General features: G+C 40.6%; 2 protein-coding genes across 7 annotated transcripts in view; both read right to left on the bottom strand.

Annotated features, from left to right (window-relative positions):
• The window catches only part of mxd1 (MAX dimerization protein 1), a 32,101-nt gene extending 24,140 nt beyond the window's left edge, over positions 1-7,961 (bottom strand). Inside the window, exons 1-3 of one of the 6 annotated variants that reach the window (XM_029763360.1) lie at positions 7,462-7,961; positions 6,524-6,604; positions 5,703-5,799 (exon numbers count right to left, since the gene is read on the bottom strand). In XM_029763360.1, the coding sequence (XP_029619220.1) occupies positions 5,703-5,799; positions 6,524-6,604; positions 7,462-7,591 (308 nt within the window). In that variant the 5' untranslated portion in view covers positions 7,592-7,961. The other 5 variants (XM_029763359.1, XM_029763364.1, XM_029763361.1 and 2 more) reach the window with 5 other exon arrangements.
• A 2,605-nt stretch (positions 7,962-10,566) lies between these two features.
• On the bottom strand, positions 10,567-17,379 carry snrnp27 (small nuclear ribonucleoprotein 27 (U4/U6.U5)). Its single transcript, XM_029763358.1, has 6 exons — positions 17,211-17,379; positions 14,048-14,177; positions 13,503-13,618; positions 11,923-12,002; positions 11,378-11,442; positions 10,567-10,919 (listed from the first exon to the last, which is right to left on the bottom strand). The coding sequence occupies exons 1-6, from the start codon at positions 17,245-17,247 to the stop codon at positions 10,865-10,867; spliced, it is 483 nt and encodes a 160-aa protein (XP_029619218.1). The 5' UTR covers positions 17,248-17,379; the 3' UTR covers positions 10,567-10,864.
• Positions 17,380-17,407: the final 28 nt, after the last annotated feature.

Here is a 17,407-nt window from a genome sequence, read left to right as displayed (position 1 = left end):
TGTATGGCGTTATGTGGGCGAGCAGTTTTCTGATGTCAACATTTTGAACAGAGTGCCCCATGGTGGGGTGGCAGGGTAGGGGTTGGGGCAGCGGGGTTGGGGCAGCGGGGTTGGGGCGGCAGGTAGCCTAGTGGTTAGAGCGTTGGACTAGTAACCGAAAGGTTGCAAGATCAAATCCCCGAGCTGACAAGGTAAAAATCTGTCGTTCTGCCCCTGAACAAGGCAGTTAACCCACGTCATTGAAAATAAGAATTTGTTCTTACCCGACTTGCCTAGTTAAATAAAGGTAAAATAAAAAAATAAAAAATAAAATGGTGGCGGTGGGGTTACGGAATGGGCAGGTATAAGCTACGGACAACGAACACAAATGCATTTTATCGATGGCAATTTGAATTGACAGAGATACCATTACGAGATCCTGAGGCCCATTGTTGTGCCATTCATCTTCCGCCATCACCTCATGTTTCAGCATGATAATGCACGGCCCCACATCGCAAGGATCTCGACACAATACCTGGGAGCTGAAAATGTCCCAGTTCTTCCATGGCCTGCATACTCACCAGACATGTCACCCATTGAGCATGTTTGGGATGCTCTGGATCGACGTGTACGGCAGGGTGTTACAGTTCCCACCAATATCCAGCAACTTCGAGACAGCCATTGAAGAGGAGAAGGACAACATTCCAGAGGCGACAATCAACAACCTGATCAACTATGCGAAGGATGTGTCGCGCTGCATGAGGCAAATGCTGGTCATACCATATACTGACTGGTTTTCTGATCCACAACCCTACTTTTTTTTGGTATCTGTGGCCAAAAGATGCATATCTGTATTTCTAGTCATGTGAAATTCATAGATTGATGCCCAATGAATTTATTTCAATTGACTCATTTTTTTTTATATGAACTATAACTCAGTAAAATCTTTGAAATTGTTGCAACTATATTTTTCTTCAGTTGAGAAGGCAGTGGGAAGGTAGGCCCCTAAATGGCAGGTAATTCAAAGAAAGAGGTGTAAGCGGCCAGTACATAGCAATACATTTTATTGAACTATTAACATAATACATTTACAAAATAAAATATGGGAGCAGTCAGCCTAGTACATCAGGACGCACACAATATTTTTGAACCAAGATAATGGAAGAAATTCACTCTATACTCTTCTGTAAACTGGTCATCTCTGTATACCCGTCGCAAGACCCACTGGTTGATGCTTATTTATAAAACCCGCTTAGGTGTCACTCCCCCCTATCTGATATATCTACTGCAGCCCTCATCCTCCACATACAACACCCATTCTGCCAGTCACATTCTGTTAAAGGTCCCCAATGCACACACATCCCTGGGTCGCTCCTCTTTTCAGTTTGCTGCAGCTAGCAACTGGAACGAGCTGCAATAAAACACTCAAATTGGACAGTTTTATTTCAATCTCTTCATTCAAAGACTCAATCATGGACACTTACTGACAGTTGTGGCTGCTTTGTGTGATGTATTGTTGTCTCTACCTTCTTGCCCTTTGTGCCGTTGTCTGTGCCCAATAATGTTTGTACCCCGTTTTGTGCTGCTACCATGTTGTGCTGCTGCCATGTTGTGTTGCTACCATGTTGTCATGTGTTGCTACTGTACCATGCTATGCTGTTGTCTTAGTTCTCTCTTTATGTAGTGTGTGTGTTTTGTCCCATTTTAAATGTTTTATCCCAGCCCCCGTCCCCACAGGAAGCCTTGTGCCTTTTGGTAGGCTGTCATTGTAAATAAGATTTTGTTCTTAAAAAATAAAATTAATACAACAATTATGTAGTATACTAGCAGAGATTTTTCTGCCATGGTAATCCTTGGGCAGGCCGCCTAAAAAACATTTTGGGTGCCTAAGTCCAAACAATGATTTTTGTTGTTGTTGAGAGATATACACTACCGTTAAAAAGTTTGGGGTCACTTAGAAATGTCATAGTTTTTTTAAAGAAAAGCACACTTTTTGTCAATTAAAATAACATCAAATTGATCAGAAATACAAGGTACACATTGTTAATGTTGTAAATGACTATTGTAGCTGGAAACGGCAGATTTTTTGATGGAATATCTACATAGGCGTACAGAGGCCCATTATCAGCAACCATCACTCCTGTGTTCCAATGGCACGTTGTGTTAGCTAATCCGAGTTTATCATTTTAAAAGGCTAATTGATCATTAGAAAACCCTTTCGCAATTATGTTAGCACTGCTGAAAACTTTTGTTCTAATTAAAGAAGCAATAAAACTGGCTTTCTTTAGACTAGTTGAGTATCTGGAGCATAAGCATTTGTGCCAGAAACAAAGAACATTCTTCTGAAACTCATCAGTCTATTCTTGTTCTGAGAAATGAAGGCTATTCCATGCTATAAATTGTCAAGAAACTGAAGATCTCGTACAACGCTGTGTACTACTCCCTTCACAGAACAGCGCAAACTGTCTCTAACCAGAATAGAAAGAGGAGTGGGAGGCCCTGGTGCACAACTGAGCAAGAGGACAAGTACATTAGATTGTCTAGTTTGAGAAACAGATGCCTCACAAGTCCTCAACTGGCAGCTTCATTAAATAGTACCCGCAAAAAACACCTGTCTCAACGTCAACAGCGAAAAAGCGACACCGGGATGCTGGCCTTCTAGGCAGAGTTGCAAAGAAAAAGCCATATCTCAGACTGGCCAATAAAAAAAGAAAGGATTAAGATGGGCAAAAGAACACAGACACTGGACAGAAGAAGATTGGAAAAAAAGTGTAATGGACAGACTAATCTAAGTTTGAGGTGTTCGGAACACAAAGAAGAACATTTGTGAGGCCTGCAAGGCTGTAATTGCTGCAAATGGAGGATTCTTTGAAGAAAGCAAAGTTTTAAGGACACAATTATTATTTCAATTAAAAATCTTTATAACCTTGTCAATGTCTTGACTATATTTCCTATTTATTTTGCAACTCATTTCATGTATGTTTTCATGGAAAACAAGGAAGGACATTTCTAAGTGACCCCAAACTTTTGCACGGTAATGTATATTATTTATTTACATCCATCCCAAAAATGTAAAAACACTTTTAAGGTAAACTTAAATGACCAAAACCAGATATAAATTATGTAGAAAAATATTGGACCTGTATATATTTTTTAATGATATTATCTTTGAGAACTAACAATCACCTAAATAAATGCTAGACAGTCACGGAGAATTTAATTTAGCAGTATTCATTTTGTTATGTTTGAGCAAAAGAACACAGCATTATCCATGGCAAAATGCATAGAATTGCAAGAAACTTGCTTCAAAAGTGCAAAATGGTATTTCAGCTGCACGGAGAAATGTGTAAATTTGTGGGATATTGGCATAAAAAGTATAAAAAGTTCTCCACGGCACCAAGACGGGGGCCTCTAAAAATTCTCAAATTTAGCAGCGCCGACAGCGCTGCCATGCCCACCACCTAAGCCACTTTTTAATCCAGAAAAAACCCTGTACTGGTAAACAGAACCTACCATGTCTATGCTATTTTTAGTAGTATACTATACTGTGTAGTTTACTGTAAACTAGACCTTAGCTGTCCTGTGTGTATGTGAATGCTTTACTGTACATGTATGTACTGGTGGCTCTGTTAGCCCAAGTTGGAGAACTAAGCAACCCATCAGTCCAAACCAAATATTGTAATAACAGCAGGTTCCTATTACAACAGACTGAGGCTTAGGTATAAATAGACCAGTACAACCCCTCATTTATCCCCGTTTAGATTTAACGTCGTTATCTACAGTTACTGCCTCGCTCGACCACACAGGCAGACAGACACCGTGACACATATAGGCCTAGGTAAGACCACTGTAGGAGGCTGTCTACAGTGCCTTGCGAAAGTATTCACCCCCTTGGCATTTTTCCTATTTTGTTGCCTTACAACATGGAATTAAAATATATTTTTTTCTGGGTTCGTATCATTTCATTTACACAACATGCCCAACACTTTGAAGATGCAAAATATTTGTTTTTATTGTGAAGCAAACAAGAAATATTCCAACAACAAAAAAAACTTGAGTGTGCAAAACTGCTCCAGCTCCTTCAAGTTAGATGGGTTCCTGCTGGTATACAGCAATCTTTAAGTCATACCACAGATTCTCAATTGGATTTAGGTCTGGGCTTTGACTAGGCCATTACAAGACATTTAAATGTTTCCCCTTAAACCACTCGAGTGTTGCTTTAGCAGTATGCTTAGGGTCATTGTCCTGCTGGAAGGTGAACCTCTGTCCTCGTCTCAAATCTCTGGAAGACTGAAACAGGTTTTCCTCAAGAATTTCCCTGTATTTAGCGCCATCCACCATTCCTTCAATTCTGACCAGTTTCCCAGTCCCTGCCGATGAAAAACATCCCCACAGCATGATGCTGCCACCACCATGCTTCACTGTGGGGATGGTGTCTCGGGGTGATGAGAGGTGTTGGGTTTGCGCCAGCATTAGCGTTTTCCTTGATGGCTAAAAAGCTACATTTTAGTCTCATCTGAGCAGAGTACCGTCCTCCGTCCTGTTTGGGGAGTCTATCACATGCCTTTTGGTGAACACCAAATGTGTTTGCTTATTTTTTTCTTTAAGCAATGGCTTTTTTCTGGCCACTCTTCCATAAAGCCCAGCTCTGTGGAGTGTACGGCTTAAAGTGGTCCTATGGACAGATACTCCAATCTCAGCTGTGGAGCTTTGCAGCTCCTTCAGGGTTATCTTTGGTTTCTTTGTTGCCTCTCTGATTAATGCCCTCCTTGCCTGGTCTGTGAGTTTTGGTGGGCGGCCCTCTTTTGGCAGGTTTGTTGTGGTGTCATATTCTTTCCATTTTTTAATAATGGATTTAATGGTGCTCCGTGGGATGTTCAAAGTTTTGGATATTTTTCTATAACCCAACCCTGATCTGTACTTCTCCATAACTTTGTACCTGACCTGTTTGGAGAGCTCCTTGGTCTTCAAGCTCCTTGTTCTTCACCACTTCATTGCTTGGTGGCGCCTCTTGCTTAGTGGTGTTGCAGTCTCTGGGGCCTTTCAGAACAGGTGTATATATACACTGAGATGATGTGACACTTAGATTGCACACAGGTGGACTTTATTTAATTAATTATGTGACTTCTGGAGGTAATTGGTTGCACCAGATCTTATTTAGGGGCTTCATAGCAAAGGGAGTGAATACATATGCACGCACCATTTTTCTATTTTACATTTTTTTAAACAAGTAATTTTTTTCATTTCACTTCACCAATTTGGACTATTTTGTGTATGTCCATTACATGAAATCCAAATCCATTTAAATTACAGGTTGTAATGGAACAAAATAGGAAAAATGCCAAAGGGGGTGAAGACTTTTGCAAGGCACTGTAGGTAAGCTGGATAACATCAGAAAGACAGACAATTGGCCAGGCAGGGTGAGGTGGTCCTGTCCTTCCAGAAGGGACGCCCGTCAGGGTGAACTACCTGACTGCTGCAGTTTATCCTTGGACACCTTGATCGACCTCAAAAGGCTTGGATTCCCCACTATTGTATGTAGCTACTTGCTAAACTCTGAATCGGATTAATACTTTTCCCATCTGGATCACTGTTGGGGCTAAAACTGGACAACACAAAGGTCTTGTTCTCTGAAAAACTGATCTTGCAGTTGTAGGGTATTCCCTTGAGGGGGTTTACTCTACACAAGGAAGTATAGACAGAACTAGCTCAAATGACTATACCTGCTACTGGAGTTCTTCTTGCTTTTATTTTTCCGTTTCAAGCTGTCCTTCTCTTTGCTGCTGGTGAAAGGTAACATGGAGGCATAGCCATGTTCAGCTTCTGGAAATAAATTAGCAGGATATAAATCAATCCATCACTGTAATTCACAACACAGTGCAATGAATGCATTCAATGCAACCATAGACATTCCAATAAACTGATGAGCCATAAACGTGAGATGAGGGAATACTGTATTTTTTTTGGCTAGGTAAGAAGTGACCTATTATTTGTATCACGTTTGTAGTTATATAGCTTGAGTATAAACATAAAATCTCGATTTATGATAATTTCCCCCCTTTTCAGCCAATGATGTCATCTGAACTGGTGTAAACCCTGCTGGCTCCTCAGCCTAACCACAAAAGAGAGAAGGGAGAGGTGGGAAATCGTTTGGACAGAACATCAAGATCAAATCCATTGGCGCAAGCATGAACCCTTCCAGTGTGAACGTGACAATGTATTTTTCGATCAAACATGGTCATTTCTGCATGTCAGTAAAATCGCAACACTATACTTCAAAGTGTTTGTAATAGAAAATATCCCCTGCATGGTCGACTGTTCTTGTTGCTGTGAGCATATTGCTGCCAGCTGGCCCCCTTATTCAATGTACAATGCAATTATGAATTAATGTTTTTAATATCTGGTCTACATCAATAATCAATCATTTATAATGAACCTGATAAATGAATTATGACAGGTGCACTCCCCAGCAATTCAAATGAGGCAGGGTAACTCACTAATTATATAAAAACAATATGATACACAAAATATGTTAACACTGTACCTCTTTCTCTGCGATCAAGGTATTCTGCTGCTTCGATCAACATCTGCACCATTTCGATCGCCGCCATTTTCAACAATAACGCTGATAAAATGACAGAGTCAGATTCAGAATCAACTGCTTCTGACTGTGGCTAGCCAGGGTACTTCACTTTCTTTCGGTAATGAAAATAAGCAAGAGATGGGTGCAAATGATCGACAACAGAAGTCAGTTATCGGTGTGTGTGTGATACTGCTCTTGATAACTTAATTGACTAAATACTTTGTCAAATTCGCTTGGCTGATGCTAGCTCGCGGTTACAATCGCTGTTACGGGTGCAAGCAAGCTAAATGCTAGCTAGCTACAATGTTTGTGTAATCACTAACACATATTTCAGGCAGAAAGCCTTGTTCTTAAAAGTAAAAATGACAATCCGCAGATGGCTCTCAAAAACAAATGACGTTATAATTTATTAGCCGGACAGAAAATGTACAGCAGCTCAAGCTGTCAAGAAACTAACGTCTACCCGGGTAACAAATTAACTTCATACAGTCTGCCTTACCTATCAAAATTAGGTACGCTTGAGATAACCATATATAAAAAATAATAATAATGTGAGATCTATTCGAAATTTCGAACCAGCGAATATAGTTAGCTATCCAACGTCAAAACAGCCTCGTCAAATTCAAATACTGTAACTAACAAGCTGCCTAGTTATGCTGACCGATCACGTGTGGGTCGTCTCGAGCTGCAAAGGCTGACACGAAAACGTTTATAAAAAAAAAAAAATACTAGGTCAAAAGAGAAGCTAGATAAAATGCTACCTTGCAGCAGTGTTTATATGAACGACAGGAGTTTTGCTGGTAAACTACTGTGTTTGCCAGAGAGCTTATGGGTGCGTTGGTAAATTCACTCTGGAGTGCCAGAGTGCGCTCTGGGCGTTCGTAAATTCAGAGCGTTACCTTCTCGGAGCGCACACTGGACGCTCTGGCCGAGGAGTTGGGTTGTTCCAAGCATTCTGACCTCAACGGCACCCAAGCTAACGTTGGCTAGCTTCTTCCAGACAAAAATTGAGAGAACATCTCTGACCATTTTACTCGGCCTAGCAGAGCTGGTTAGGCTTTTTTCATGTTATCCAGACTATTGGTGACTAAATTGTTGCCCGCATCACAGATAATGACGTTTACTGGCACTGGCCATTCGTTAATCCATCCGTTATTCTGCGCACTCAGACGAGAGTTCTCTGAAATCGGAGTAGATAGCCAGAGTGAGTTTACGAACGCGCCCTATGTGAGCTGTGATGCGATTGGGTACCCTAAATAGTAACACCAACAGGGCTGTCATGTGAAACTGGTTAACATTTTCGCGCCATCATATCACAGTCTGTTGTTACAGGAAAAGAGCCACAATGGAGTCGTGTTTCTCTACTGTTGTTGGCACCAAGTAAGTGTTTTGGCGTGCCATTGATTGTTCTCACCGAGTCAAATCGCGATTCGTCAACAACTCGCACGAGCAGCGCGTGAAAGACCACGCCCCGTGGACATGCTGCTTTCGCTGTGTACATCGGTGATTGGCTTTTCAGTGTTGTTTGCTTTATTTCGAGTTCAGTGGTTGGCGGAATTCACATGCTGCGCCACTATTGGGGCACTTCGTTTTGCATTGCCAGGTGCCCCGGGTGAGTGGAGATTTTTATTAAGGACCAATGGAGTGGTCTAAATTCTATACACTCCGCCTGACAGGGTCACCGGTTCATGCAAAATTAACTTTCCATTGGTATTTTATTTTTTACCTTTATGTAAATGGGCAAGTCAGTTAAGAACAAATTCCTATTTTCAATGATGGCCTAGGAACACTGCCTTGTTCAGGGGAAGAACGACAGATTTTTACCATGTCAGCTCAGGGATTTGATCTTGCAACCTTCCAGTTACTGGCAAATGTTCTAACCACTAGGCTACCTGTCGCACCATTACCTGTATAGTGATAAGGAACTGTTTTTCTTACAACGTAATGCGGAAGCAAGTTTTGCTGCAGAAGTCATTAAGCATTTTTTAAACCATAACTATTAAAAAATGTGAATTCTAGAAACCATGACAAGAGAGAACAGTCAAATTCCCATTGATGAATTTACTTCAGAAGACCCATAACCACTTGTAATCTCCAAATATGCTTGAAAACCACATAGGTTGTTGATTGAAAACAGGTTATGAAATTGACATACTATGAGGGCAAGAGCCAGCGTTGAATTGTATGTGGCGGCAAGACTACACAAAATATATTTTGTGTGCTTGACTGCGCCATAGTTCGATTATACTCTGGGAAGATTCAGTTGATGTTCAGTTAGAATTGGACCAAAATGCCCAGAATTGCATCCATTTAATTGGAATGCAATTAAGTGTGACTGTACTACACTGAACAAAAATATAAACGCAACAATTTCTAAGATTTTGCTGAGTTACAGTTCATATAAGGAAATCAGTCAATTTAAATGAATTCATTAGGCCCTAATCTATGGATTTCACGACTGGGCAGGGGCGCAGCCATAGGTGGGCATAGGCCCACCCACTTGGGAGCCAGGCTAACCCATTGGGGAGCCAGGCCCAGGCCCAGCCAATCAGAATTAGTTTTTCCCCACAAAAGGGCTTTATTACAGACAGAAATACTCAGAGGTCCTCCTGAATGTCGCTGTGGTCTAAGGCACTGCATCGCAATGCTTGAGGCATCACTACATACCCGCGTTCGATCCCGGACTGTGTGACAACTGACTGTGACCGGGAGTCCCATAGAGCGGCGCACAATTGGTCCAGCGCCATCCGGGATAGGGGAAGGCTTTACTTGGCCGGGCGTCTGCAGGATGACTTCAGTTGTCAGTTGAACTGTGTTTTCTCCAACACATTGGTGCAGGCGGGTGTTAAGTTACGCGGTTTGGCGGGTCGTGTTTTGGAGGACGCATAACTCTCCCGAGCCCGTTGGGGAGTTGCAGCGATCAGAAAAGATCGTAATTGGGAGAAAAAGGGGGTAAAATGAAAAATAAATAATACTCCTCCCCACCTCTTGACGATCCCACCACAGGTGAAAAAGCCTGGAGGTGGTCCTGGGCTTGCGTGGTTACACGGATGTGGCTTATGGTAGAGAAATGAACATTCAACACTCTGGTGGACATTCCTGCAGTTAGCATGCCAATTGCACAATCCCTCAAAACTTAACATTTTAGAGTGGCATTTTATTGTCCCCAGAATAAGCTTTGTGTGCCTATGGAACATTTATGGGATCTTTCATTTCACCTCATGAAACATGGGACCAGCACTTTACATGTTGCTTTTTCATTTTTGTTCAGTGTAGTATGCAAAAAAGACTACAGCTTGAGCACACCTAAACCATCATTGCGCAAAATGGTATGAAGCATCATCTGGATGTGTCGAAGAAAAGTTTAACATTCACCTTCTACCATTTCTGTCAAGCCGGCTACGCATACAATTTGATGCATACGTTCAATAAATCCAACCTATGCACCACACAGAACACAATGCTGCAAGGCAAACACAGCGGTCCATTGGAAATGAATGTACTTCTGGTGTAGCAAAACACAATGACGCTGTAGGTGTGATCAAGGGGGAGACAAGACAAAACACGAACGTCGGCCGTGAGCAGTACATCACATAGGGAACCAAACAGAATATATTGCTCACTGAATGAAAAGGGAACAGTGTGCGACTAATGAACACATCCGTTTGTTGACGACAAATGGTAGAGATTCAACAAGTAGAATTGTTGGAAAACTAATAGAAATGACAGCCGACATTCTGTGGTCAAAGGCGATAGGAAGGCTAACCGCTGCTTTCAACCGTTTGTCCTTAAAACCATATACAGAAGATGACATGAGAAATGAGCCTAGAGAGGGAATTTGAACACAACTGAAGAAGGTTTGTGCTCAAATCCCACCCATTACAATACTTGCCTTCAAAAATATTCTCAGACCTTTCAGCAATCAATTAACTATCCCACTTAGAGCTTTACATTTCAATAATTTGGCAATTTACATAAATCGTAAAAATGAGAAGGGGTCATGATCTGAATTAACGTTTTTAATCGGACTCAAAAACACTTTAATTAAAATGCACCCTGAAAAGCATATCGACCCAGGCATGTTGTCAACAAGACTCATTCTTAAAATAAGCTAAACATATTAGAAACATTTCATTATATTCAGTTGCATGGGTCTTTGCATAACTTATATGCAGAACAGGGAGTCAAAATGAAAACAAATACATAATACAAAAAAATAAACTATCACCAAAACAGTCTAGAGACAAGGCTAAAATAGTATATTTTAGGGAACATCAATGAGTATGTTCTGTTTATCCTACTTCAAGCAATGAAGTCCAGAGGTCTGTTGAATCCACCTTTTCTGTTCATGTATTGCCTGAAAAGAAAAAAAGAAACAATACAAAACTGTTACCATTACATCATTGTCCACCAATAGGAGAGCCGATATGTCTGCATAGAAACACCAGCAGAGGTGATTGGCTGCAATGAGCATGGTCATTGTTCAGACTGCTCAATATCAGCCAGGACCTTGTGCCTTGTAGTTGGAATTGTTGATTTATAAACAAATGAAGCTAGTTGGTGCATAAATCAACAAGATACGCTACTTAATAACAGGTGACCTGAATGTGATGGAAAATAAATATCCTAACAAGAAGGACTAGATATTGGTAGTCCCACACATTGAGATATTATATACTAAATGCAGTCTATATTACAGCATTTTCACAACTACATGTGAGCAGCTCTACCTAATTTTGTAATTTAAAATGTTATTTGTGAAATAAAAAGCCACATAAGCCAACTCTTGGGGTTAATGACAATGAATCAACAGACCTGTATTTCCTCTTCTGAGACACATTGATAGCATGCGCATTGACTGCTCCATTGGTCTTCTTCCCCTGTTGGCAATGACAACCACATTAATACATCACACATCCAAAAACATGAGGTTGTTCTCCATTCGTTCACCTGTGGCAATAAACAATTAAGTTGTATCAAATCAAAACATCTTCCTGCCATAAAAACAACTGCCAAACAAATTGAGAGACCTACTTGAACTCCTTTGAAAAGAATCACACCCATCTCAGATGATCTTAGTCTTACAACAAACTGTTTACCAAAAGTGGAATATGTCAAGTTCTTAGACATCACTATTATAATGATTGTTAGATCTTTAATTCTTGTTGGTGAAGTGCACTGTACAATCAGTTAGGTTTAGAAAACTGTGCCCCCTTGTGGTGAGTTGGACAATTTCAGCAATTACCTGCCTACAGGATAATTGTTCTGCAGACTAAATAAAAGCATCTAATATCTACAGATATCTTTGGCAAGCCGAACCAGGAACCTCTAGATTTGAGACGAGTTGACAGAATCCTTACCTTTGTGGTGTCAAAATTGCCAAATCCCATAATCTTCATCATCTCAATCTCCTCTTCTGTCTTGCCCTGCATGTCTTCCTCTATAAACAATACACACTTTTAGACACTGACATTCAACAGTAGTATTTCTCCATATTCTCACAGAAGGGGTGCATCCCAATTAGCACGCGCACACACACACACAGTCAAAAGTTGACACACTCATTCAACGGTTCCTTTATTTTGACTATTTTCTACATTGTAGAATAGTGAAGACATCAAAACTATGAAATAACACATATGGAAGCATGTAGCTACCAAAAGTGTTAAATCAAAATATATTGTATATTTGAGATCATTCAAAGTAGCCAACCTTTGCACACTCATTATCTCAACCAGCTTCATGAGGTAGTCACCTGGAATGCATTTCAATTAACAGGTGTGCCTTGTTAAAAGTTAATTTGTGGAATTTATTTTCTTCTTAATGCATTTGAGCCAATCAGTTGTATTGTATTGTGACAAGGCATGAGTGGTATACAGAAGATAGCCCTATTTGGTAAAAGACCAAGTTCATAATGTGGCAAGAACAGCTCAAATAAGCAAAGAAACGACAGTCCATCATTACTTTAAGACATGGTCAGTCAAGTCAGAAAATGTCAAGAACTATTCTTCAAGTGCAGTCGCAAAAACCATCAAGAGCTATGAAACATGCTCTCATGAGGATGGCCACAGGAAAGGAAGACCCAGAGTTACCTCTGCTGCAGAGGATAAGGTCATTAGTTACCAGCCTCAGAAATTGCAGCCCAAATAAATGCTTCAGAGTTTAAGTAACAGACAAACTCAACTGTTCAGAAGAGACTGCTTGAATCAGACCTTCATGGTCGAATTTGCTGCAAAGAAACCACTACGAAAGGTGACTAATAAGAAGAGACTTGCTTGGGCCAAGAAACATTGAGCAATGGACATTAGATGGTCTGATGAGTCCAATTTTGAGTAGATAAACGAATGATCTCTGCATGTGTGGTTCCCACCATGAAGGAGGTAGTGTGATGGTGCTTTGCTGGTGACACTGATTTTATTTAGAATGCAAGGCACACTTAACCAGCATAGCTACCACAGCATTCTGCTGCGATACGCCATCCCATCTGGTTTGGGCTTAGTGGGACTATCAATTGTTTTCCAACAGGATAATGACCCAAAACAAAAACAGCCAACACGTGCTCAGCATATGTGGGAACTCCTTCAAGACTGTTGGAAAAGCACTCCAGGTTAAGCTGGTTGAGAGAATGCGAAGAGTGTGCAAAGCTGTCATCAAGGCAAAGGGTGGCTACTTAGAAGAATCTAAAATCTATTTTTATTTGTTTGACACTTTTTGGTTACTACATTATTCCATGTGTGTTATTTCATAGTTTTGATGTCTTCACTACTATTCTACAATGTAGAAAATAGTCAAAATAAAGAAACACCTTGAATGAATAGGTGTCCAAAATTTTGACTGGTACTGTGTATATATACACACAGGGCTCTGGTCAAAAGTACTGCACCATATAGGGAATCAAGTGTCATTTGAGACACATACAAGTTCATAGCAGATAAACCACCTGAGATCTGATGCTCCTTCACTGGCTTATCCTTGGAATCCTTTTTATCTTCATCGTCACGCCTGTCCTTCTGCCTGGAGGGGGAGCCGGAAGAAGAGCGCGGCCGACGAGGAGACCTAAAGACAAGAGACAGAGATGGCTGGTGGACGGGTTATCTAGGAAGAGGTCCCATTCAATATCCTTCTTGAAGTGCGCACAAATCATTTTCCCTTATGGATTGGTTTAACAAATATGGTGGAAACTGGAAACACTCCCCACACCCCAATCCAATGCTTGTAAATTCTTGAGGATGAGGAAGTGCACATTTGGGGAGAAGGGTGTGGAATCAGAATATAGCCCTAGTAATACTTTTGCAGTACAGAAATAGTCAAAATTCCCCCTAAGAGCACAAGGTATCACAGGCTCTTTAGCCAGATATATTTATGTCAATGGGTGTGTAGACTGAGGTTACACCATAGGCCTAGAGAAGTAACTAATGACCCTGTATGAGTCCACTGTCAACCCCCTTTTAGTTGAGATGACTCACTGGGGGTCTTTTCTCTCACCTTGAGCGTCGCCTGCGGGCTGGAGAACGTGAGCGGCTCCTTCGCCTTTCCCTGTCCCGAGAACGGGAGCGTTCCCTCTCCCTGCGCTTTCGTTCACGCTCCCTTGAACCCGAGCGAGAGCGTCGTCTCTCTGCAGACGAGGAACAAACAGACCAAGACATTACTTAGTATGGTGGAGGACCAAGAACAGCATCCATGTTATGAATCCTTACATGAATATAATTTTGTTTAGTGAATGGGTTCAATAAACTTTCGTACTACCTCGAAGTAAAGATGTTGCTGAAGTGTTGAATAATTTCTGTATATGCAGGGTGTCATTTCTCCAAAAATACAAACGTTATATACCACCAGACTAGCTCTGGTCCACATGCATACAGAGGTGTACGCAGGTTGTGGTGCAGATCCAACGCATGCACGTGGACCAGAGCTAGTCTGATCGTTTTTGTATTCTTTTTATATGACACCCTGTGCATACAGAGAAAGTATCTAACACTCTAGCAACATCTACACTTTGGTGAGTTACAAAAGTATAAAATGACTCTAAATATATATTTGGGGAAAACTGAAAGAGTCAAAGGAATGTTCCACAGAGTAAAGGCAACTCGTAGTTGTCGCGTGATGGACCAGAGAAAGACGCGCTAGCTATATTCATAGCATAGCATGTTCATAGCCGTGTGGACCAGTAGAGGCTGCTGAGGGGAGGACAGCTTATAATAATGGCTGGAATGGAGTGGTATCAACCACATCTGATACGTTTGATACCATTCCAACCATTATGATGAGCTGTCTTCCCCTCAGCAATCTCCACTGTCATAGACGCTAACTATAGGGACGTCAAACATTCAGCCTGCTGCACAGACCCTTTGGACGCTCTAGTCTAGAGCGCCTGGTTTAATGGTGATGAGCATTTTTTTTATCTCTAAATGGTTAAACTACTGAGAAATATAAAGTATGTGATTACTGAAACAAATCTGTGTGTAACTTACTATCACGATAAATGAAGCTATACATTAATAAGATAGTGAAAAAATGTAATATGTTACTTCCCATGATGTGGACAGTATTTGTAAATACATTACACAAGCTGACGTTTTGATAGCATCGGGGTCATCACATTTTTACCTCAGATTGTTGACTAGAGTTATACCTGCATAATTCAAGTGCTTAAAACAGATCAACATATTTGGTTTTGTAATGTTTATTTTGTCATATGCACTGGGGTTTGCAGGATTTCGGTTTTTAATTTCAATTTTTTTGAAATTGATTTCAACGTGATAACCGATGAGTGACGACAAAATAGTGTTGCGTTTCTTTCTGTTTTGGTGACCCCTGTATCAAAACGCAACATTCCAAAATGTAGCTGTAGTTGTGGTAGTCAATAGCAGGTTGTCCTCTAACCAGTGATGTAAAAATATCTCCAGTTTCCAATAGGTTTTTCAGTTGTGGTAGTCAACAGAAGGGGTTACCCAGACATCACAGGGGCTATAAAGATGAAGCATTCATTTAGAACATTCTCACCACCAAAAGATAGGGAGTTGAAGTCCAGTCACGGGTAGTGGGAGAAGATTTACTAGGTGAAACTGGGCCAACATTCTGCTAATTTTCTCATCGATGAAACATCTTATCTCAATACATTATGTTCCCAAAACTACAATCTGTTACAAACACAGGGCACTAAGTTTTAGACTTAGTGTTTGAAAGAGTGAGGTTGAGGTCAAATTGAGGTTGTGCACACACACACACACACACACACTTCTCAGAGGAGGCATTCATTCCCTAAAGGAAATATATGCTACAATAGGATCTCCCTAGCTCCTGTTTGGCTTTGCCCACCTCCTTGCTTGTTCTGCCCACTATGCTTCATTTTCTCCCACTAGAAATGACACCGATTAACTATATTGGGTTAGTTAGATCTTTGACAACAGTATCTTCTTGCCAGGGGAGTTTTGTTAAGAACCCAGACGCTTGCTCTAACGTTAACATGCATTGTTTGCGGTACAGTTCTGGAAACATAAGGAACAAATCAGTTATAAATCATTTTCTCAAAACAAAAAAGGTTCAATTACTATACACACTTAAAGATGCGCCATCCTCCTCAATTTCCTGGTAGCTAAAATGTGTTTATGTGACAAAACAAGCAAGTACAGCGTAGAGAATTATTGTACAATCTAAACCACTGTGATAAACATTTTCCATAACCAAAAATAGTGTACTTTCATCTAGTTTACAAAACCGAAAGTAAAACACAAAAACAAAACTGCATAGAAAGAGAGCACATAAAATAGATCTACCACTTCTTAGACTTGCTTTCAATGAGAATGACAGATCTATAATTTGGTCGTGTTGCCCAAAAGGTTCCATAGTGCAGCTTTAAAGGGCTTTAGGGTTTACACACTGCCATGTGTCTACTGCACCCCTACAGTTGACCAATCACAGATGAAGGGTCGTAGACTTCGGCAAAATAAAAATAGCTGAAAAGACTGCAAAGACCAAAACGTCACAAATTATAATATATGCATTAACTCTTTACGATGGGAATTATGTGGACGGCTTTACAGCCTTGTTTATTTAAACAGACTGTAGACAGAGGACTACCTGCGTTATCGAACACCTCTGTGTAAACGCAAGACTGAGTCCACAAACGTGTTGTCACTGAAAAAAACCTACGGGCTACAACTGGGTCAAAACCGATTAAAACAGTGTTGACTAAGTGTATATTTTTTGCATTTGTTAAATTAACGTTATTTTTATGTGACATGAAAGTAGATGACTTTATGTTTCTAGAAACGTATAGCAATTGAGAATCGATTCACGTTTAGTTGCCATATTTGGCTGCCAAAGCCAATCCGTCTCTAAACAGAACATGTAACGTAAAGGTCCTTTGACTATAGTCCGGAGTAACGCTGTTTGGCTCCTTTACTCCATTATGGGCTAGCGTGTACACGATTAAAGGTTAACCAGATTGCTATAGTTGAACTACAACGTTTAGGGCTACACATAAATGTTAGTTGCGAGACCGAAATAGAGTGGTTATTGTTATCGTCAACTTGCTAGCTAGAACACATATGGACCTGTTTGTAAATAACGTAGGACGCTACTGTAGCTAACTTTAGCGAATTGCTATTATTATCATCATCGTTGGTTATTCATTGCTAATACAAACCTCGTTTTGGTGGGGATCGGCTTCTACTTCTGCCCATTTTTAGGGCCTTATTAAGTTCTTCAAACAATAAGCAAAGTGAAAACGTCGACAATTTAACAGATTTCTGCCGTTTGATTTCAGTAACTCATTGCTGTTCTCTCCGCAGATGAAAAAGACAGGAAACCGGAAGCCCTTAACACAGAAATATATCTTTACTG

Source organism: Salmo trutta, chromosome 9, assembly GCF_901001165.1.
Source record: "Salmo trutta chromosome 9, fSalTru1.1, whole genome shotgun sequence".
Lineage (NCBI taxonomy): Eukaryota > Metazoa > Chordata > Actinopteri > Salmoniformes > Salmonidae > Salmo > Salmo trutta.
The sequence above is the reverse complement of the archived record's forward strand: the minus strand, read 5'-3'. Positions and strand labels throughout refer to the sequence as shown.

Coding starts and splice junctions, on each gene's coding strand:
- snrnp27 (XM_029763358.1), bottom strand. CDS start 17,247: ATGGGCAGAAGTAGAAGCCGATCCCCACCAAAACGAG. Junction 12,003..13,502: donor GAAGGAGCATCAGATCTCAG/GTGGTTTATCTG, acceptor TATTGTTTATAG/AGGAAGACATGCAGGGCAAG. Junction 10,920..11,377: donor TCTCAGAAGAGGAAATACAG/GTCTGTTGATTC, acceptor TTTTCTTTTCAG/GCAATACATGAACAGAAAAG.